The 23819-nt window shown below is 42.2% G+C and overlaps 2 protein-coding genes across 2 annotated transcripts in view; one reads left to right on the top strand and one right to left on the bottom strand.

Moving 5' to 3' along the window:
- Window positions 1-14: 14 nt before the first annotated feature.
- On the top strand, window positions 15-4312 carry DDX28 (DEAD-box helicase 28). Its single transcript, XM_030024782.2, has one exon. It carries the CDS (start codon window positions 15-17, stop codon window positions 1650-1652), a length of 1638 nt encoding a protein of 545 aa, XP_029880642.1. The 3' UTR covers window positions 1653-4312.
- Window positions 4313-5250: 938 nt separating this feature from the next.
- The window catches only part of LOC115345646 (galanin receptor type 1-like), a 34775-nt gene continuing 16206 nt past the window's right edge, over window positions 5251-23819 (bottom strand). The window contains 4 exon segments of the mRNA XM_030024798.2: window positions 5251-5655; window positions 19340-19405; window positions 21034-21209; window positions 21212-22713. Coding sequence (XP_029880658.1) covers window positions 5341-5655; window positions 19340-19405; window positions 21034-21209; window positions 21212-21740 — 1086 coding nt within the window. The 5' untranslated portion in view covers window positions 21741-22713 and the 3' untranslated portion in view covers window positions 5251-5340.

Here is a 23819-nt window from a genome sequence, read left to right as displayed (position 1 = left end):
CGTGAGAGGCCGCTATGGCGCTGAGCCGCGGCGGGATGGCGGCCCCCCTCCCGCTGCTGCTGCCGCGGCGGCTAGCGGCGGGTGCGGAACCCCCCGAGAACGTAGTGCGCGTCCCCTGGGCCCTGCGGCTGCGCCTGAAGCGGGGCGCGCAGCGCCGTCGCCGCGGGCAAAAGGAGGAGGCGGCGGCGGCTGCACGGCCCGGGAAGCTGCTGCTACGGAGCCGGCGGCCAGAGCTGAGCCAGCCCCGCTGGCAGACGGTGGGGCGCTGGGAGCGGCCGCAGCTGGTGTCGGCGGGCTGGAAGCACAGGAAGGCCTGCGGGGACTACTTCCAGCTGGAGCCCTCGCAGGAGGCGGCTCCCGCCCTGCAGGCGCCGCCGCCTGACGCGGAGCCGGGCCCGTCCTTCGCCGCGATGGGGCTGCAGCCGGCGCTGCTGGCCGGCCTGGAGGGCCTCTCCATCGGCCGCCCCACGGCGGTGCAGCGCCTCGCCATCCCCGCGCTGCGCCGCGGCCGCAGCGCCCTCTGCGCCGCCGAGACCGGCAGCGGCAAGACGCTGGCCTACCTGCTGCCGCTGCTGGACGGGCTGCTCTCCCGCCCCGAGGGGCCGGCGGAGGCGGAGGCGGCGGCGGAGGCGGCGGCGGGGCCGGCGTCGCCCCGCGGGCTGGTGGTGCTGCCTTCGCGGGAGCTGGCGGCGCAGGTGGGCGCGGTGGCGGCGGCGCTGTGCCGGCCGGCGGGGCTGGGGGTGCGCGGGCTGACGGGCGGCGGCGCCGCGGGCGGGCTGCGGAGGCAGCTGCGGGCGCCGGGGACGGGTGCCGCCGTGCTGCTGGGCACCCCCGGGGCGCTGCGGGAGGCGCTGCGGCGGCGCTTCCTGGCCCTGGGGCGGCTGCGCTGGATGGTGCTGGACGAGGCGGACTCCCTGATGGACGACTCCTTCATAGAGGCGCTGGAGGAGATCCTGGCGCACACACCCCTGGCCGCTGGAGCCCCCGGGCCGGCCGGCCCTGGGGAGGCGAGGACCCAGGTGGTGGTGGTCGGGGCCACCTTCCCGACGGGGCTGAGCCAGACGCTGGGGAAGTTCACCGACGTGGGCCGGTTTGTCACCCTCGCCACCCAGAGCCTGCACCGCCTGCCGCCCCACGTCCAGCAGAAGTTTGTCCGCCTCAAAGGCCGGGACAAGCTGCCCGAACTGCTGCAGCTACTCAAGGAGCGCCCAGCGTCCGGCGGGGCTGTTCTCATCTTCTGCAACAGTGCCAGCACCGTCAACTGGCTGGGCTATATCCTGGATGACCACAAAATCAAGCACCTGAGGTTGCAGGGACAGATGTCGGCAGCTGCCAGAGCTGGCATCTTTGCCTCCTTCCAGAAGGGTGACGTGTCTGTCCTTGTCTGCACTGACCTTGCCTCGCGGGGGCTGGACACCAGCAGCGTGCAGCTAGTGGTCAACTATGACTTCCCAGACACGCTGCAGGACTACCTGCACCGCGTGGGGCGAGTTGGACGGGTTGGAAGCAAGGTGCCTGGAGCTGTGGTTAGTTTTGTCACCCATCGGTGGGATGTGGACCTGGTACGGAAAATAGAGACTGCAGCCCGGAAGAGGACAGGTCTCCCAGGCATGGACTCCTCTATTAATAAGCCTCCACCTAAAGGAGGTTGATTCAGGTTGCCAAGCAGTAATAAGTGGCCTGGTAGGGACTAAGCTTGAAGTCATTAAGGCAGAGGGAATGAGCTTCTATGTGTAAACTAGACTGAAAGAACAGGGAATTGAGTTTCAGAACCAGGTGATCAGGTTAACTTTGTGCACTGTTCTGGAAGCTGCAATAGTCATTTCCATAGGCATCAGAACTCAGGGCTTTCCAAAAGGAAGCTAGTAAGTAAGTAAGAAAATGCCTTTGGAGAAGACTGAAGAATGATCTCCTCAGTTGATTTTGTTTAATTTTGTTGAGACCTTTAACTTGAATTCAAATCAGAATGAGAGTGTGCCTGTATGCTGTGCAGCTCTGTTGCATTTCATTGCTTCCCACCAGCAGCAGCTAAATATTCATTACTAAAACTTAAAAATTACTACTGTGGCAGGAAAGAAAAGGAAAATGTTTTCCTAACTTTGATAAAACTTTGACCAATTACACATACATGTAGAAAGACTAAAGGACAAATTATATTTGATTTTCTTGTGATGCAGTAGTTCATTCAGAGAATTCTAGACCAGATACCGCTAAAGTTTGGGTGGAACGAGAAGGCACAATAAAGCTTGAGGCTTTTTCACTGTCTTAATTTGTCATTTTATGGTTACCTTTCACTGAGAAAGGACATCTTGCTGCTTCATGTTCTGTTAAATAATAATAAAAAAAGCCTTTAAGTGTTTTCTGCTCATTTTTTCTAGATGCTATGGTGACATGTCCAGTCTCTGAAGTGATTGTAAAAACAACAAAAAAAACAGCCCATCCAAAAAATGTCACCTGTTGAAGGAAAGAAGTGTGTTGACTCCTAGGTTCTAATGGCTCACAGGTAACAGAGTACAAGATTTCTTTTGAATATTTATTATTCTGCTTTAAACCAAAAGAACTAAAGTGAGCCTGAAGTTATTTCATATCTAGCTGCTAGTTTGTATCTGTGGTAAATAATCACACAAAAATAGCATTTTAGTTCTGATTTCTGTTGCAGTGATTTATCACAGCCTTTTCTTTTAGTGGTTGTTTTTCCCATGCTATCCACTTTAGCCTGTACTAAAACTCAGTATGCAGAAATAGTAAACTGTTAAATGAGAAGATCACAGCATAGTATCTAAATCACTGGTTTCAAAGGAAATAAGGCACTGGAGCTACTCTTAGTATACTGAGAGTAAAAACTAAACAAACAAACAGAAAACTTTCACAGATAATCACTTAAGGATAAGGCTATATAACTTTATCCTGGAAATTGTACACACGTACTGTTCACATTGCACAGTTTAGGGGCTTTTAGGGGAAGTTACAAGCTGCAGTAAAATTATTTAATACAATACAACGCTTTCAACTTTATAGAAATACAGTGGAGGACTGATCCACTCAGAGACTGGAAACCTTTATATTTTGGACCCATTCATTGCACGGATACTTGCCTCTCATCTGCAGTTCGTTTAACTGCGAATCAGGCAATGTATGTGTCCATATGTATAGGAATAGGGTAAATCCTTAAACAGAAAGCTGGGAACAATATAGTATTATAATTTACAGACGATCCTATTTCCATTTGTTAATATGCATCTTCTGTTGTATCGGGTCCTCTCAACTGCTGAGAAATAGCTTCCTTTAACTGTAGACGCACAGATTAAACGAGGTAAATTGTATTCAAGAGACTCCAAGTAAGAAATTTTTAATATTTGCTTTCCTGCTTTGCCTAAGCAATTTCAGGCTGACTCTACTCTGTCTCAAGTGTCATATAATTTGAATCTGATGTTTTTCAAAGCTGTAGTGCTTCACTGTATTGGCATAAATAGCAAGTTACTACCTGCTTCATAGAGTGTCTTTCTTTCCTGAGGCAGCTGGTGATGGTGACCGTGCTTCTCATTTCAACATAGAGAGTCGCCCTTTTAAGTTTCTGAGGAAAATTGTTGCTTGGGATCTCGGATGTCCAATTTCAAGTATTTGTCTTCTCATATAGCTGTTATACAGGACTAAATCAGTCAGTTGGTTCGGCTAAAATTTTTTAACTGTTGCAGATGTTGTGTATTGTAGTACTTTGTTACCTACAGTTTCCAGCTAAATAATGCAACCGAAGTTAACCACAGTTAAATGATGTTACATAAACAATAACTTCTGACACAAGATCCATGGTCAAACTGTGTGGCAACGGTCATTCATAGTTAGTGCATCTGTGTAATTTGTATCAGTAACTAAGTGGCATTGGTGATAAGAGAGTATTTTTTTTCTTGAGTTAAAATATGTGGAAGGAAAATGGGAGGAAGGTTCACTTCTGATAAATTACCCAGGTTATAAAAGGCAGTGTGGGCATACTTGACACTGAAATACAAAATATACATGTTAAAAATGAATGATTGGTGTATTACACGTTACAGAAATCAATTGTATGTGTTCTGATGGCCATAACAAAAGATGCTGAAGATGTTCTACAAGGTTATATTTGGATATTTTTGTTACATTTTTTAGATGTATAATTTGTAGTTTAACTTCTGTAACTCACTTTTAAAACCTCAGCAACGTAGTCTATGAATCTGGAATCGTGTTACAGTGAATCCCATGACAGGTCAGTCTGGAGGGCAGCACATGATATTATCAAATTAGACAACACAGTGAAATAATAAAGTTCTTTCAGCCATATGCGTCTTAATTTTGAGTAATATGCACTTTATATATTTACAAACAGTAACCTTGAACTTGGTACAAATGCTCTAAACTGATTGTTGCTAGGGCACTGTTGATCAAAACAGTTCATCAAAAAAAAAAATAACCAACCCCACAAACCTTTTGCCATTTATATACTAAAGTGGCCAATAAAAAGCTCTGGGTAGATATACTTAGAGAACACTATATTTACCAATAAAGCCTTTTGTAAACATTACTTTCAACAAAACCACAGTTCTTTTAAGCATATATTGAGAAATACCACTTTCCTACTGTTGCACACGAAGAGACAGTTACTGGAGCCAGTGATTAACAGCAGTAATTACATTCAGGAGCACAGAGACATTTAAACCCTGGGATATATAAGCTGATACACAGCCACCAAATGCAGATATCCACATCACTGACACATGTCATATGAAAGGTTTTACTACCCAATGGGTAAATACTATAGCAAAGCCTTCAAGGACATTTGGAGACCCTATCACAGCTAGCGAGCTGAAAATACATGTAGCTCACATATGGTCAAACTTGTTTCAGAAACAAAGACATATTAAAAGACTTTTTAGTCTGGCTTTTCCCAAACTGCTTTTCAGTGCTCTCTAAATGTCACATCACTCATTGTTCACATCCTAATGACTGACTCCACACATAATTAACTGCTCTTTTCTTGTCTGTCCATATTCTGCCTTCTGTGTAACTCTTATTTTAGATTTTATGGGCATAACTACAACTGCATACGAGTTCTATCTTATTGGCACTACAAAGAAATTCAGGTAGTTCTGTTGCACATAGCCCAGTGCCTAGCAAGGTACCCTAGGACAAGCTGTGTCAAGTGTCCTAACAGCCAGATGGAAAAATGCCTCTTACCAGTCCCGTGATCTGACAAAGTCCACTTTTTTTCAGGCTGCACTGCTCCCTGAAATGCACTTGTATACCTCTTCTCCCCAGACAGCACCCTTTCCCCTCCTCTTCCTCCTGAAATGTATTTGAGAGCACAATTTACACATTAGTGGTCAAGCGCATGGTAGAGAAGTTCTCCATGCGTATTCTAACCAGTTTCTCAGTGGGAACCGGCTGCAGGAACAACTTGCAGGTGAAGACTTGCCGGCAGGCTTTGCGGAAGTTTTCCGAGAGGAAAGCGTAAATGATGGGGTTGATGCAAGAGTTCCCATAGGCTAAGCAGTGAGAGATGATGCGGAAGGTGAAGGAGATGTTCAGGGGAAACTGCCCAAACTCTGCCCACATCGTGATGATGTGGTGTGGCAGCCAGGAGAGCAGGAACATGGCCATCACGAGAAGCATTGTCTGTGCTGTCTCGAAAAAGGCAAGATCACATATTAAATGGTCACAGTGATCAAGTCAGTCTGTAGTATGAGTGAGTTTGCCTTCCTCTGTCAGTAGTGAAGTCAGTGTGACGCAGGCAACACTGATGACTGCCAGGTGGGCAAATTATGACAATATGAAAAAGGATGCTAAAACCCAACACTCCTCCCTGGAAGACAAGGATTGCCTAGTTTTGGCTCAAGCAAATAACTATAGGCACTGGAGATAGTGCCCATAAAACCTCAAACAATACAGAGGCTGCAACAGTAATGCTAACTATGTTACATGGAAGAGTGGAAATAATATTCCCTAACATCTGGAGGCTGAGGAACATTAAGACTATTGAAAATAACTGCAGGGGAACATGCCAGTGAGCGGAGTAACAAAGACTGACTGAGGAGAAAGATTTTTCCAGTAGCTTCCTTCTTATGGGAAAAAAAACCAAGAAAAACAATGCGTGAAGGATTTTTTTTTTTTTTTAAATATGCAGTACTCTTTGGTTAGAAGTATTCCTAACTAGACAATTACCTGAGGGAGGCTCACTGCGCCTGTGGGATCGCAGCCCGTGTGCTGGCTGGGTTACAGGTGTGCCCTGGCAGCGCTCGCTCTCCAGTCAGGCTGGCGAGTCACCATCGCAAGCTGTCATTTGTAAGCCCCAAAGCTTGACCTGAGGTAAAATTTTCCCGAAAACAGTGTCCTTCAAAGTCACCATCCAAAATGAAGGTTAACATGAGGTGAGCTACTGACTGCAGTTGTGGTAGCCCCACGGCTGGGGAAGAGGAACGAGGGATGAGGTAGTGCCTTGGGAGGGCTGAGGAACATTTAATCAGTGGTTATAATGCCTACACCTAGCAGTTGTTTTGACTGCTAGAGAAGGCCTGCAGGATTTTGTATCTCGTTTCAAAGCACTCTATAGCATTCTATCTGTATACCTGTTATGCTAAAATGTATAAATAGAAGTTAAAAAGACTCAGGCTTACATATATCTAACACCAAAGCACCTAAGCTGGAATGATCTTTTAGGAGAAGGGAGATCTTTTTTCTTCCTCAGCCCTCCAACAGCAAATACAACAGCTGCTGCAAAACCTTTGTATGTTCTCTCACTTTTCTGCAGCACTGCACAGTTGGCATAACTTGCCAAATTAACCATGTCTCCCAGGCAGTATTTCAGTGATGACTCAGGTGGCTGGGTAGAGCTGGTCTCAGGAAGGAGATTTTTTGGATTCCCATTAAACTGGGAGGGCATTTAATGGGTCGTTTCTTCCTCTCTTAGTACTCTCTGTGGCTGTGTGCTTTGGGTGAGGTGGAAATTGCAGCATGTTTTAGTAAGTCTGCCCCTCTATGGCATATGCTTGGCCTTGTTGGAAATGTAATATGAGGAAAATAAGGAAATTAGGAGTACCAGAATTAATGAAGCAAGGTTTCCTAAGGAATCATGTCTTTGATGGATTCTCTGGTGCCCTAAAAGACAGTAGTGGTACAACTGAAATACTTCCCAGACCATTTGCAGTCTTTCCCTCGTCGGTGGCTCTCCAGGTACTTAATAGAGTTTCACTCATCTAGAGACTACTTCAGTGATGCATTTTTCTGTCTTCCTGTATCAATGAGTTAGGTATCATGTTCATGAATGTATACTGGCTAATGGAAGGCTTCTGTATTGCAGAGTAACTACCAAGATCATGTTCTGGAGATGATGACAGCATGGAGAAATGACAGCGTGCTCCAGGGAAGAGCAGAGTGACATTACTTCATAGCAGAAAGAATATAAGGTGATTAGATCTTGGTGCATAACATCTGGGATTGTAACGACTGCACTCTCATACATGAGAACAGTGGGAGACACTGCTAAAATATTTATAAACAAGTCTTATGTTTGTAATGTGGCTTGTTTGAAAGGGTTGGAGATATGGGGTGAAACTGGAGGAAATATATTTGTCTTCCAGGTTCTTCTGTTTCATTTTATTAACTGTCCTATAATGCTCTTGAAGTTTCCTAAGATTATTTAGAAATTTAAATACCTTTTGTTTTGATTTTTTTTTTTTTTAATGTCAAAATACTTGAAAAGTCACTTGCAGCTCTAGGAAGCTGCTACACTTATGTGTTCAGGTATAGTTCTTTATTAAATATCTGGCTAGGGCTTACTTTATCTAGACAATTGGAGCTGGATCAGGACCTTCATGTTATGCTGACCTTCCTAAGTAACAGTATTAAAACCTGCAAAACATGAGGGCACACTAGAATTCTAATTATCGTTTATAACATACATTTAATCTGATCTTATATCTGAGCAAATCACACTAAAATGTTTAAAGTATATTCTGCTTACTAGGACACTAGTAATGTGGGGGAAGGCTAAAATGTGCTTTACATGGCAACTGCTTTTCCTTCTACTTGTTTAACCCTGCAGAAAAATCAACTTCATTATAAAGAGGGGTTTTCTCTATGTTGGACAGACACCATCTTTACTCTGTTTACATAGGGACTGCAGTAATGATCTGCAATAAAAACATGTGATTATTGAAGTGGAAAAATGTGTTTGGATGTGAGCCAAAAGTACCACCTTCATTTGTTTTAGCTATATTAACAAGCCAGTTAAATCTGTTAACCTGTCTAGGAAGATGTTATTGCATCAGATCAAGATTGCTCTGCAGATAAGAGAAAACATTTGCCTACAATACAAGTTAAAAAAAAAAGAAGGGATTTCTCTCAAATAGGTCTCTCAAGTAAGTCTGCATGAATTTTGAAAGGCAATAACCAGTAGGGTCATCCTGTACCTGGCATACTTCAGGTGCTTCCTTGTTTCGCCTACTAGAATGCTGTATGACATATGAGGTGACAAAGCATGTTCTAATGTGAGTGAACAACCTCAGCTCTCAAACGTCCTCAAACTGGCCACACTGGGAACCAGATGCTGTCCTTAAAAAATATACTGGTATGATTAGAAGTTGATGGAATTGAAAGACACAGATGTAGTGGTCTTGTGGGGTCTAGCTTGTCTATGTGGTATGATGGGTACTGAAGAAATCATTAATAAACAGGTCCCATCCTTAGCTTTCACCAGCAATAATCATGCTACTTTTTTGCACTCTATCAATGTTAATTAGCTTAGGCTTGTTACCAAGGCAACCTTTCATAGCATCCTTCTGCTTAAATTAGGGGGCTACAAGCACTGAAATATTCTTTTGAATAAGGGATATATACCTAGATTTTTTTTTTCCTTTTATTGTGAAGTAACAAACTGCACATTTAACATAGGGCTTGCTATTAAAAAATGGGCTTGCGGTTGCTAGGTATTAGCGCAAAGCTGTTTCTAAGGTCCAGCTATTTAGGATTTTGCAGATGGAATACATAGACAATACTAGAGCAATAATATACATAATTCATGACTCAAGAAACATGTTTTGGAAATGGAACTTGTGTCTGTTTTTTCACGTTGGGGAATATCTAGTTAAGATAGAGGAAGCTGAAACAAAACATTATGTTTGGCTTTTAATGTGGTAACTTTGTTCTAGCTAAGACTAATGTTAATATAGAGTGTGGCCAGCTGCGGAGGACTGAATAGCTTTTGTACTGTTTGAGTTTGTTCAGTGGGCTATGATAATTTGCATAGTTAATGGATTACTGTTAGTCCAGCTGTGCCCAGTTAATGCTAGCCTTCTGGTTCATCTCCAAAGGTTCAGTGGGTCCGTAATAGATATGTACAATCGCCACTACTGGATTATCTAATTCTCTCTTAATACTCCTAGAAGTCTTTCAAGCAGCTCCACAAAATAACTTAGTGCATTATTTGTTGTACAGACAAAGTAAGTGTGCTTAAGCTATACAGTGAATCAATAGCATGATGGGAAATAGAGACTGGGAGAGGCAAATATTTTTGTTTGTCAAATACATAGAAAAACTCCTCTCTTATTTCCTCCCCCTTATTGTTTCTGCCATGCATGGATTGTCTAGAATTTACTTGGTTATTCTTTTGTTATCTTTATAGGTGATCTGAATCTCATTTATGCTTTCCTGCTTTTCTTTGTTTTCCCTTTGACTCTTTTCAGCCCTGGACAAGCTATTTCTTGCTTTTAGCCTTCCCCTGTCCTTCAAAAAAAGATGGGAAATGCATTTAAAATGTTTTTTGGGGGAGATGCCTCATTCTGGAGGATGATGAAGTCTTTAGCGTTTAATTGTGTTTGGAGCTTTGTCCTCGATAAGCTTCTAATGAAGCTGCCTCAATTTGTCAGGCAACTTGTCAAGGGCAAAATTAAGATTGCCCTGTAATGAGTCAAATGCTTTGAGTATTCCATGGACTTACCTATTTTTGGCAGAACTACCTGATACTTTAGATTAATAAACATTCCTGAGATTAAAATATACAGTGGACAGAGCAGTCTAAAGGCAGAGAGCTTGTCACTTCCCTGATCTAGTAATAGTTTGAGACAGCTAGCTGCATATCTTTTTTCAGAGCTGATCAGACCGTCCATTTGTACTGTGTACCTCAGCCACACAGAAATGGGGAAGAACATTCAATGAGGTTTTTATTAAACAGTACATTCTCACTAGCTTGCAGAAAAACTGGGCTTTGTTAGTGAGACAACTGCTGTTTTCTGAATATGGTAGAAGTTTTTTTCTTTTTTTTTCTTCCATGATTCTGAAGGAAGAAGCATAAAGAAGCCTATGCCTGTTCTTCCACACTGTCTTATCAGCAAATAACAACTCACCCTTCCTTTATTACTGCTCTGTGGGAGGGTGGCGGATATAATGAACTTATTTTGGACTTTGGGTCATCCTTCCCCTTATTCCCCAAAACTAGTTTCAATTAATAATGTTCTGCTGTGACTCCAAAGGCAGACTTATTCTAGCTAGTGTTGTTTCTTCACACCATACCATACTTCCTCAGCCTTTGTGTGGGAGCCAGGACTTTTCTCTTGACTAATACAAAGCCTATCTGATGATGTGATTTACTGATAAATTCTTTCCTCCTGTTATGCTCGTCTCTAACTTGCATCTCCTTTTCCCTAAAGTTTGAGAGACAATTGGTGCACGTTTTGATTGCCCCAGACTTGATTTGGGTAAGCTACAGAGTTTCAGACTTGGCTATGTATTGTACTTTTACTGTAGTGAAGGCTTGGCAAAAAAGTAGTGACCCATGGTGCCCTAAGCTTTTGCTTTTAGATATTGCAGATACACTGTGTCAGTGCCCAGGAAGGACGTGTGGCTTAGCACAATCTACCACTGTACTGCTGCAGGTACTTACCAACTTCTGAGGAAAACAATTTTTGTGGCTTTAGATTCTGGGATCCTCTGTTTTCTGAAGACAGAAATCAGTCAAGAGCATCCCTTTGCTCCAAGTCCCTCTTTAAGCTGATGTGCAAAGTGAAAACCATAAGTTTCTTCTCTCCTGGTGCCAGGTTCTTCTCTCCTTTGTTCACAAATCCAACTCCCCCTGATGCATTTGCAAACATCCTTTACCTTTCTACCTGTAAAGTTCTAACAGAAAGGTCCCAAAGCACAATTTGATCTCCAGAAACATGCTTATATCTTAATGATAAATTCAGTTTCAAACTGCTGATTCAAAAAAAACACCATCCCTATTCTTAACTAACTTAAATGTTGGGTAGCAGCTTCCTCTGCTTCAGAGCAAATGCATCTGTTAATTACTTCTGAAGCACTTCTCACTGCCCTTTGGTCTTTTTTATTACACTTGAGTGTAATACTACTCTTCAGTGGTCTGAAAAGAAGACTGGAAGTGTTCTTTTTCACTGTTCTGTATTTTCTTTCTTGCAGTTAGAGATGGCAGTTGGGTGTCATGAAGAAGAGGAGGGATTGAAGCAAACAGATTTTCAGTTGTTATCAGTTCATTCTGGCAACTTGCATAGTGTGCTGAGGTGGACTCTTCATTTCCCAGCAGCTTGGTTGCAGTGTTCCAACTGCTCATCTGCAAATCTCTCACTGTGATTATGTCACTAATCTCCACTGTTGATGCCCTTAATAGTTACTCACTTTGTATTCATAAAAGCCTATGAGCATTATGATATTCCTATTATCCACTAATTGGTAATGATGCTCTCTATTCCTGCTGTGCTAGGCTCTTTTTAGCAAAACAACTTCCAGGATTTCACTTCTGATTAATATTCTTTTGCTGGATGGATCCCAGGATCTCCCATGTTCCTTTGCTGTACTTACTGCTGTTCAGGTGCCAAGGCCTTGAACATTGCATTCATTAAATCCATATGAAAACCTTCTATTTGTGCAAACAGAAGCCAAAGATATAGTTCAGCATATAGGAAAGCAGTTACAGTGCAACTTTTGTCTGCCTCGCTTGGCCAAGATGTTCAGGAATACCTGTCTACCTTGAAGGAATTCTCTGTGTGTTACCTCAAACTGTTGTATGACCTTCAAAATGCAGTGCTCCGGGGAATGTCCCAAATCAACTCCGTATGTATTTGTGTTTACTTAGCTCTGGGAGCAATGAACAGCTAATTTGCATGTAGGTAAATATAAGGTGGTGAATACATGAGCTGAGGAAGAAAACAATCAATCAGCTTCATAGAGAGAGATGTGCTTTGAACTGACTGTTACAATATTGGAGCAAGATCTTGGGCTTATGATAGTTTTGTGAACAGCTTAGTTCTCAAGTAGTGGCTAGAAGAGGATAAATTAAAAAAAAAAAGTAATAAAATAAGGCAAATAAAACTTTAGGAATTATTAGGAAAAGAATAGAGAACAAAACAAGAGACACTGCTCTCCCACCAGGTAAGCATGGTTCACCTTTCTGTTGTAGCTAAAAACCAGAAAAGCATAGTACTAATTTGTTAGCTTTAAATGGCTCAATTGGTCTGTTAATTAGAGCTTTTGGCCTCAAGGTTCCACAACTTCTATTGTCCTTTTAAGGGAGCTTGCAAAATAGCTGTGAAATTCACATCCCCAGGAATGTTCCTAAACTTGAAAAAGCATTTCAGATCGCTCAGTTTGCAAGTTTTGTTATTAGTTCTTTAAAGACGTACAGGACAAAACTGAGTAAACATTGAGGAACCCTGATGTGCTCCAGAGGCCAGTAAAACACCACAGGGCCATTTAATGATCAGAATAGACCTTGGTTTACATTAATTTCCATTGTTAAATCATCTTATTTACTGCAAATGTATGTTCAGAGTTCCTAGGGCTGGGCTCTTATGAAACACTTTTCAACTCTGTCAGACGGGGAGTTGTTAACTTTCCTTGAAGCCAAATTATAGACTTGCTGTACTCGGCGTAATGCAGAAAGGAAGTAACAGAACTGAAATATACTTTATTTGTAATAGAGCAGTGCACAGGATTTCTGGCCTCAAGAAACGATTATCCAAAACTGCAAAGGGGAATCCTGCAGCATCACATCATCTCAATTTTAAGGTTGCCAAACTTCTGCAGCTAGTGTGGCATTAAATGGGGAAGCAGACTGTCATGTATTTCTTCTGCAAGCACAGTCTTAGTTCATCATGCAGAATTTCAGCCTAAGCTTGCAAAAAGTCCTAAACTTCTTCCTTGATCTAATGCACAAATAGTACATATAAATGGAAAAGCATACTAAATTGAGCATGTCCAACATTGACATGTAGATGGCAAACATATGTAAAAATCTGCAAAGTATGAATCTGAATTAAAGGTCAAACTCTTTTGATAATGGAATATGAAGTCAGGATGCAACAAACTTTGTGCAAGGGAAATTTTGGCAAAGTTTCAAGTATGCATAAATGAAAAAGCTGCTGTAGTTTGAACATAACCATGCTGTAACTTAAAAGCTTACAAATTGCAACGCAAGCACAAAACTTCTTTTTTTTCTCTTTACTTTTTTTTTTTTTGTCATGTATGTGCCTGGGAGATTGTATGTGATATGTCATCTGAAGGATTCTGTTAAAGACAAACTTGTTCTTTTCAGTGAGTGTTTGGATACTGACTTGGAGGGGGCAGCTCTCAGAGGTCTCTGGGTTATTCATGAACTGGGCCCATTCAGACAAAATGTGTTTGTAATTAACTTTACAATCATGTATTTAAACATTGCCCACAAGTAGGTTGGCCCTAGAAAAGAGGGCCCTCCTATCTGTCCTTCTAGCCCCTACATATCTTCAAATAACAAAACTTTCAGTACACTGTTGTGGCAAATGGACTAGCAATAGACAGCAGAAAGATCACAAACAATGGAAGAAAAGGGAAAGGTGACTTTGCAAACATGCACAGAATGAAATCCACAGTGGAACCTCAGGTATATCTTATGGCAATGTTTGGGAGACAACAGCAGGGTCTTCAGATCCTGCTGAAGTGAAGCCTGGCATTTAAGACTTATTTAGAGAAGATGCTTTATATACCAGTGTGCACTGGAACTTTTTGATAAGGCTCCTTTGAGGGGAAATTGGGTGGCAGTGCAGCTCTGTTTTAGGTGTATGTGTCAGAGCTTTTAATTGTGCAGATAGCTAAGAAACTTACAATCGTTTTAGCTTTTAACTGGCTTTTGTTTCTGTACTCGGGTAACAGACAGTACTCCAGTAACAGACTTGTCTGCATGTGCAGCTCTGCTCGGTCCCTGGGCAGCTGGTGCTCCTCTGCTGGGTGCAGACAGCCCACACCAGCTAAGCCTGTACGGAAGGCTGAGCACAGTGCTGTGGGTGCAGGCACTGGAAAACCATGCTGTGTCAGAAAAAGGCAGAAAGAAGTGGTAGAGAAAACAAGCAAGAGAGTTCTTAGAATAACAAATTTCTAGTACTGTAGTTCATTAAGCTTTGTTTCCATGGCTTTGATTCATTAAAAAAAAAAAAGTTTGGTTGTTTGGGTTTTTTTAAAGGCATTCATACAGATTACTCTTACGATATGATCTTTAAAGGGAGAGGTTGAGCTGCAGTACCAAGTATCTGGGCTCCAGTAATATACTTCACATGCTCAGGTTCAGTTAAATCCAGTATTATTTTGCTTCCTTTGCTATAGCAACTCGACTAGGAAAGTCAGGCTTATACTTGCACAACAGTGGGACTGTTCATTTGGCCATGCTATCATCATCTCTTTAGAAATTGCCCTAGGTCTGCATCTAGCAGTCTCTCTCACTTGTTCTGTAAATGCTGGCCTTATCGAGATTGACATGTTGTTTCCAGATTCACAGGATGTACTAAAAGCAGATAAAATATTGGCTCCTCTATGACCTTTCAGGTGGCTTGAATTTGGATTTGTCCCTGTAATACTTCCTTACTGCATGAATTTCTGTGTTCCGTGGCTCAAACTATGTGAATTAGGATGATGTCCCTTCTGCCTGTTATCAGTGTTTACAGGACTTGTGGGTTGAGGGAATGATACTAAACTAAGACTCCAACAAGGTCACTGAAAGCTATAGATCCAGAAATAAGTAATGAGATTTTAAAAAAATCTTACCCAGTATTGCTGTTTTTCTTAAAAGCAGCCTATAATGGAGAATAATAGCAGTGTGTTTTCAGCCAGTATGTGTGTGTTTGTTTATGAGAAGTCCCTTCCCTAAGCTCTATGGCATTTGCTTTGTTTCTTAACTATGTTTTATCTTGAAGTGTTCTATCTTGAAGAGTCTGTGCAGAACAAAGCAGAAGAGATCTTATAGTTCCTAAAATTCTGAATGGCAAAACAAACTGTTTGCAGTGGTAAGGCAGGCAACCATTTCACTGGAAAATCTTGCTCAACAAGGGCTCTGAGTCTGCAGTCTGATTCTTTTGAGACCTTTACTCACGTACGTAGCCCGGATCTGAACAAATAGCTGTTTGCAAAATTTACTACTTATCTGTTAAAAAAACAAAACCAAAACAATCCCAAACCCACAAACCAAACAGACAAAAAAACAAACAGGAAAAAACCCAAACAGACCAAACCCCAAGCCCCTTCTGTTCGGGGTGGGAGGAGGATAATAGCTCAAGTATCCTGCTTTCTTGAAATTATCAGAGTGAAGTAGGATCTGAGCGGTCATCGTTCCAGACTGTACTCTTTTGTACCAGTATGACACTTTGTTTTCCGTATCAGTGTGGTCAAGATGCACACTGTGAATTATCAGATGTGAATCAGGTAATTTTATCACCTCATATTGGAAGACTTTTGCTGTTGTGTTATGCTTTCTTTCGATAGAGCAAGGCAATTTGGGTTTAGCCACTGAAGTCACACACATATTTAAGAACAAGCTAGATGTTCTGTATATGCTAAATTAACCTTTCAAACATGGAGCAAGATTAATTTGTCAAACATATTTGAGCAAAATAAGTAAAAGCTGTTCACTTAATCTCTGATGAAGTTTATGAATTAAAATGAAACAAAACTACTTGTCATGAATAGACCAATTAAGTATGTATGAAGGAAGCTAATTTAACAGAACTGACATGCACATGTGAATTTCCTGGTAGGCTCTAACGTGAAGTGTTCTTAAGAAGATCTGCTTTAAATGATTGACACTCAATGTGTTTCAAGTATATTTTGAAAGCATATGCAGGAATTGAGTGTCGACAACCTACCCAAGAAAGACTCCTTATAAAGTGCCAAGAGAAGTGGTTAAAACAAAAAATACTTGAAATAGGTACACTGAAGATGCTGTTTGGCCTTCAGAAAGGCTAGATCAGAATTTCTACACAGAAAGTGCTGGAAGGAGACAAATTGTGGAAGATGATGTGTGTATATAGAGGAATGTATTTAATTTGTTCTTTCACCTAAAAGGATCACCTATTTAGTTAGGCCTAACTGTGCCAAATGAAGCAAGAATTGCTACCAGGCATTCCAGAATTATGGCCAGAGAAATACTTAAGGGGAGGGAGGAAGAAGTGCTGTACCATTAACTTGTTTGAACAGGTGAAGTCAAAGGTAATTTTTTAAGATTGGTCCTCTCAGCTATATCTACTCAGGAAACCCAAAGCTGAAGAAACTGTAGAGCTGTTTTTTCACCTAACTCTACAGGTCAAATCTGAAAACAATGCAAACAGATACATTTGTAAAAGTGAGTGTCATAAATGAAATTCTGTAACTTACTGCTTTACAAGAAAATGGTAGTAGTAATTTTCGACTGTTGGTAGCATTCTCTTCAAATATAGCAAAGAAATGGGTAGTGTGCCATTCATATATAGGTAAGGAAAGACAGGAGGGGAATTTAAACCAACCAAACTGTTTAGGGATTTGTTGGTGATTTTGAGACCTAAAGCAACTTTTCCAGCTTGAGAAGTCATGAAATTATTCTATGCAAAATAACAGTGCTTCTTAGCACTTTATTTGCTGTATTATACATAAACAAAATTGCCAGCAGATCTTGGTTGCCTTTTCTCATGGTAGCTGTTAAGCATACAAGACTCTGACTGTGCTTTCTGCCTGTAGTCTGCACTATCTGCTCAGAAATGATACTCTTGGTTCTCAAACATTAATTCACAGTATATCTGTGGCAGCATCAGCGTTCATCAGAACGTCATTAGGCAAAATAAGACATGGTGTTCTTCAAGTAATCTGTTTCATCTAGGTCTGGTGGTGTTCCCGCAATACATAGCAGCTAATTCTTGCATAATTTATTGCCTTAGAAAAGGTGACTAAAAGGATGTTTATCAGAACCTACTTGAAATTAGACGAGCTGGACTCATAACGTTAATCTCAGTAAGGTTCAGGAACAAGCACATGAACAAAGTGGTATTTGTGAGGCTTTATGCTTACTTCGTGAACTCAGCAACTGAACACAGAAACCATGATCCAAAGCACTCTAAGGGGAAAAGGAAAGTAACTCCCATCAAGGACATACTGTGTGTGGTGTATTATAACTTCTATAGTCATCTGGTATTTGCAATATTATCTCACAATACCAGTTGAGTTGTATCCTTACAGGCCGTGTAGGTGCAAGACCAATTATGGACTGATACTCATAAGTATATTACCAACAAAACTGAGTGTACGTTAGTGAATGTAATGAACCAGTAGAAACTAAATACAATCTGTAGTTAAATCTGGTTAGGATTCATAGGCATAAAGAACTGGCAAAATCTCTGTAACAGCGCTAAATCAACTAGAAGCAGCACAGACCAGACCATTAAAACCATAGCACAATATTGCAGGATACACCTGAAAGATAATATTATTTTTATATCAAAAACCCCTGAGTTTTGTTTGAGATGCTACTATAGCTGCTAAAGTGCATAGTTAACCTCCTAAAGTACCTCTGCTTTTTCCTGAATAGGTTGATCAAGAAGACATCTATGTTGATGACAGCCATACATTTTTCTGTGATACCTTAGCTGCATACAGAACATTAACCTAATAAGACTGGTTTCCTTCTGAGATAAGGAACAGATGGCTATGTTATGTTTAGGGATATACCTTTTTGTCTCCATTACAGTAAGTCTCTTCGGTGAAAGAGAATTCAATAAAGGTACTGGTTCAGGTTATTATGAGGTATAGCTGCAGCATGCTGAAAATCTAGTCTCTTGAATTCCTCATCTTGTGAGTGATCTAGATTTACAGGGGGCGTCCAGTAATGCTAGTGAATAAATCACTGGACACAACTTGTCATGCCCAGAAGTGGTTCTGTGTTTCAAAATATCTGTAGCTTGTTGCAGCTGTGGTACCAGTGTCTGTCTTTTTTTTTGCTGGAGTCACATCAAAGATTTGATTTCCTGTCTTGCACCCTTTTCAACTAAATGGCCATGTTTGCTGTAATGACCTTCATTTTTGTCAGACAGAATCATGGCAACATCTTGTAGGGCTGCTCTAATGTGGCAGGTAGCCACTGAAACTGGCCAGTGCATTGGCTGAGAGCAAATCAAAGCATTCCCTAGTCATCTCCACTGGCTGTCACGTCTGCTTGGAGGCACGCATACTGCTCATTTGGGTTGTACAGTTGCTGTGCCACGGGCACAGGCTGTGACCTGACTGTCCTATCAGCAGCTAATGATAGTACTCCTTTACTTCCTGTCTTTGACTAGCCAGATAGCCTACACTTTCACTTATCGCTGCACACTCAACAGTTATAACATTTCTGACTGAAATAGTATTTTCCCCTTTCACGTCAGGGAAATCTGATGTTGCATTGCTGAAGTCAGTGAGTTTTTCCACCTGAAAACTTCTATTAATAATGGCTTATTCACTCTAAGATTCTTAGACAGAAAAATCTTAATTCTATCCTTAACGTCTTTCCCAGTAAATACTTGCAATTCTGCTTATTTCATGCAGCTTGAGCGAGGGATAACCCTGTTCTTTGGCTTGCAAAGGGATCAAACCAGGATCTGAATCCACCACCTACTTAGACACAAACCTGAAGAAAGATCTGAAATACAAAGTGCAGCAAAACTTAAGTACTTCAGTTTCAAAGTTCTTCATGTATTTTCCTTTGAGCTTGCTGAAGTGTACTCAAAACACCTAGATATTTTTGCAGTCTGAGTGTCTTACTGGTTGCCAATGTAAAAAGCTAGTATTTGTGGGACTCTATGATAGCGCAATAAATCAAAAGGCAGTCCAGCAGGTGTGTATATAGAGATCAATACAGCATTTCAATAACGGCATCCTTATGTACTGTGTCTGTAAAGATGGAACAAACTGACAACATGAATTCTGAACCTGAGCTGAAAGATTGGTACATGAATGACACTTAAGTATGCGGATGGAGCTTGAAATGGCTATCAGTTATTTTAGAAACCTGACATACCTATTATATTATAGTCAGTGTACAGATTAAACCAAAGATATTTACCTTCTCCTTTGATCTCTCTGACTTCTTGGAAATGTTCTTTACCTTCATATGGAGATGATATAAAACCTTGGGGGGAAAAGGAGCAATATATTGAATGGGAAATTGAGTTGTGTATATTAGTATTTGAACTTCTCATACAAGCACCGAAAATTAAAATAATTGTTTTAGCATGACTTCAACTGAGGTTGAATTGATGCTTTGAGACTTTTAATTCTAAGCCCTCCACAGTTCTTTCTCCTTAAAGAAACAAGGTTTAGAAAAAGCATTAAAACTGCTGTGCTTCAGAAATGTAGTTCAGCATATATTAAAAGCTCAGCTGGCTCTATGCTGAAATCCACAAGTCTTTCCTTGGATTTTGAATTTTAGATTGTGCCTCAGATTATCTACATTTATTCTCTAGGCTGATTATATACACAGGCAGACAGCAGGCTGCCAATACTGTACCCTGGTGTGACTGTCTTGCCGCTCCTGAACACAGCAGTAACAAATAGGGCAGTTGGAGTGGGTTCTCCTTTCAGAGGGAGAGTCATAAGAAATCTTAGAGCACTGTAGGGAAATTCTCAGTTAATAACATCTAGACCAAGCTTTTGAAACCTGATTACAGCACAGCAGTAACCTGGCAATGTTTGTACTTTGGCCTTTGGAGCTAACAGACTAAATTTTCTAAAGCAATTAATGAAGAAAAAAATATGTCTATTAAATGCAGCTTACCTTCCAGTTGCTGCTGTGCTCACCTAGGGCAGTAAGGGGACAAACAGCTGGAGCTACAGTGACAGGAGTTAAGAGCTCTAGTTGCTTTTTCCTCTTGTGACAAGCAAGGCCTGAGATTTAGAGATTTTTAGCTTAAATCTAAGTGCATTTCCTGTCCTTAGCACTGATGATAGCAGAACAGATTAGTATTGAAAGTAATGTATTTTTTGATTAAACAGAGATGAGCTTAAATTCCAGGAAAACTTTTTTTTTTTTTTTCCCCAAGAGGGTAGACTTGCAACTGACTAATGATCGGGAAGTCCGGTCTCTGGCAGTCCCATGGTACTCCACAATAGGGTATTAATTCAGAATTCACAGAAAATTTATTCTGCATGCTAGCACAACTCATAGACTTACTATCAGTCTTAAACATGCTAACGATCAGTAAGGGGAAACAGAAAAATTTGAGTGATAGCAATCCACAAGGAGAAAGGAAGAGATTTCTTGCTGAATAAAACTCTGATCCTAAGATCTCTTTTTGCAAGCCTTTGCAAGACACAGTGTCTGAGCTTTGTGTCCAAAAAACAAGAGAAAGGAAAGAAAGAAATTGGGATGATGTCTTTGTCTAATACTGTTTCTGTACATTGTCTGCATAGATAGTTTCTCCCTCCATGGGTTTTTCCTCTTGCCAGGAACAAACATTTGTTATCAAGAAAGAACAAACTGAAAAATAGGAAAACCAGCAAGACTCTTTAGGGATTTGGGTGTCAGGCTGGGTGTCAACTTAGCAATTGTAATCCTTTTTGTGAGCTGGTGTAATTTCATTTTCTGTTTTCTTTCCCTCCCCCTGCCTCAGAGAAGTATTCTATACCAGGAGAGAATATGGAAAGGATTGGATCTATTATTTGTTGGCTGGGTAGTTTGAGTGTACACATCCAAGCCACCAAGAGTCTGAGAGTGATCTTTCCCTCCATTTAAACATTACTTGCCTCCCTCTCACCCACCTCGGCATAGCAGCAGATGATGAGCACCAGGGGCAGGAGGTATCCCACCAGCAGGATGGTAATCTTGTACATCTGCTTGGCTATTGAACCATTTGCCCAGTGCTCCCAGCAGAAGGAGCTGTTGGGTGCTTGCTGATGACCACTCATGAGGACCTGGTGCTGGGCCACAGGGATGCAATAAGTAGAGACAGCAGCCAAACGACAGCCACGCCGAGGGCAGTGTTGCGCTTGCTGCGGATGCAGGGTGAACGCTTGGCATGGACCACAGCAATGTATCTGTCCACAGACATAGCCACCAGAGTAAAGATGCTGACCAGCATTGTTGCCATGGCCAAGTAGTGAACCCACTTGCAAAAGAAGGCACCGAAGATCCACTCTGGCAGGGAGTAGATGGTGGCCTGGAAGGGGATGCAGAAGAGCAGAAAGGAGAAGTCTGCAATGCTCAAGTTCAGGATGAAGATATTGGTAGCACAGCACGACAGGTGTCCCCCAGGCCGGAGACACCCCAAAACAACCAACACCAAGGTGTTTCCCACCATTCCCAGGAGGAAAATCAACCCAAAAAGCACCGGTACAATCACCACCTCCGGGTCGCCCCTGGTTGCTCCTGACCAGCATGTTGTGGCCCCTGTTTGGTTAGTCTCAATGCTGCACTTGCTGGTGTTGGCTCCAAGGGAAAGCACAAAGTTGTCTTCCTGCTCCCCCATGGAGCCAGGCTGCTTGGAAGGCAGGGAGCAGTCCCTGTAGCCCTGACTGCTGTTGGGCAGGTCTATGTTTGTTAGTGGTGGCCAGAGGCTGAATGCTTGGGTTTTCCAGTGCTCTGTGTCTTTCCTTAGGGGAGCGGTTTTCTTCAGATGATTCTTCCAAGCTCTGTCTGTCTCTGGTGCAGATTCTTCCAGGAACTGGCAAAAAAGGGGGTTGAGGAATTTGTCTCATCCAAGAGGTAACTGCAGGTTTAGCAGTTGGTGCTGGAGAAACTTATGTGGCAGAGAAAAAGTCCGTGCCACAAGGGCTGAGGATGAGGCTGCCCTGGGAGCTCGGAGCAGAGACAAAGCAGCTGCTGCTCAGCTTCCACACGCCCCTCCTCTTCTGTTTCCCTCCCACGGCCAGTCCCTGGATCTGTGGCTGTTGTACCTGCTTTCCCAGCTCTGCTCGGAGCTGTGGCAGAGAGAACAAATGCTTTCTGTGACCTGAGCCCTTCAGAAAATAACCCCAGATCAGCTCTGTCCCCATACATTGCTACTCACAAGGAGGGCAAGAGCAGAGGAAAATCAAATTCTCATCCAAAAGGATGGGTCAAGCAGCAGCTGCTGAGTGATAGCGTGTGCAATTCTGTGAGGAGCAGCATTGGAACTGACTGCATGAGGAGGAAAAAAGCTAAAATATGTTTTTTATCAACAGAGCAGGATTTTTTTTGTTTCATAGTCTTTAATGTGCTCATATTAGAGCATAAAACAATCTGAATAGTTGTGTTTTCAGCACAAAAACCTGGGAGAGCCCTAGATTCAGCAGCTGGGTCCTGCCATTTCTGGGATAGCTGCCCGGATTCCTTAGTGCCTGAGTATTCATGAATCTTGTTGATCCAGCTGTAAAGAAGTTCCAGGTTCAGCCTAGTAGTGCCAAGAGCATCTGCACTGGAAAAGGAAAGGTCTTGGTAGCAGTGAGCAGCTGTAATATCCCCTGCCAGGGAACAGAGATACGGATTAAAGAAAAAAAAAAGTTTTATTAAGGATTAATGGCTTAGTTATTGTGGGTTTTATGCTTACTTATAGAAACAGTATGTATGTTTTAGAAGGCACTAAGTAACTTTGTTTTAATGGTCTGTTTCCTCATATTTCTTAAGGGATTCTGTGAACTCTGCAGGCAGTAAGGAGGGAACAAAGTTTAGGCAAACATTAACAGGACCTGCACACAGAGATTTATGCATGCAGGACAGCTGCTTACATAGAAGAGTACGCATCTCTGTTTTCAGTGGTTAGGAGTCTAGGCACTTGGTCAGAGTGGGCCATCACTGGATTCTGTGGATGTGAGGTTTAGACTGGGAGAGCCCCTTAATTTTTGAAACGAAAATTTTCAGCAACTGAAAATTTTTCTTTTCAGCAACTGAAAATTGCCTTGCCTTGTGACTTGTTTCTAAGCTCTTGTTGAGAGGTGCCTTCCTTAGCCTGCTCTCATATACTCTTGTTTAAAATCCGTTATGAAGCTAGACTCCTTATTTCCCCCCATAGTTTTGAGGCTAGTTATGGGGTGAGGTGGGAAGTGGCCAGGGAGTGAAATATGTCCTAGTTGCAATGGAAAAACATATCTACCCTTGCTGTGTGCCAGTGAGCAGATCACCATGGCTGGACCAGCTACCGGGATGCCACCTGCAGCTCTCTTGGTGTGCTGCGGCCTGGCTGCCTTGCGTGCTGTGGCACAGCACCTCAGACACCACTGAGTCTTCCAGTCCCCCAAATCTTCTGTCTGTTTGCTGGGATCTCTGCCCTCAGCTTGCAGACAGCTGCTCGCAATGCACCACGTTTCAGTGACCCTGCAAGCTCTGGGGTTGTGCTGCAGATTTGAATGCCATCTACTGGCATTTCAACTCCTTCACTGCTTTCAGACAGCTCCTGTGGCGGTCCTTGGCCTTTCTTTCTCTCATCCAGTCCCACCATTCAGTTATGAACTCTGTCTGCTGTTGTTGTTCCTATCTCCTCTTATCCTTGTGCACATACACACCCTTAAATCATGAAACTTAAATATGCTTGCTTTTCCTTTTGTGATAATATGTGAGCACTCTAAGGTTA

The sequence above is a fragment of the Aquila chrysaetos genome, chromosome 9 (genome assembly GCF_900496995.4).
Source record: "Aquila chrysaetos chrysaetos chromosome 9, bAquChr1.4, whole genome shotgun sequence".
Classification (NCBI taxonomy): domain Eukaryota; kingdom Metazoa; phylum Chordata; class Aves; order Accipitriformes; family Accipitridae; genus Aquila; species Aquila chrysaetos.
The sequence above is the reverse complement of the archived record's forward strand: the minus strand, read 5'-3'. Positions and strand labels throughout refer to the sequence as shown.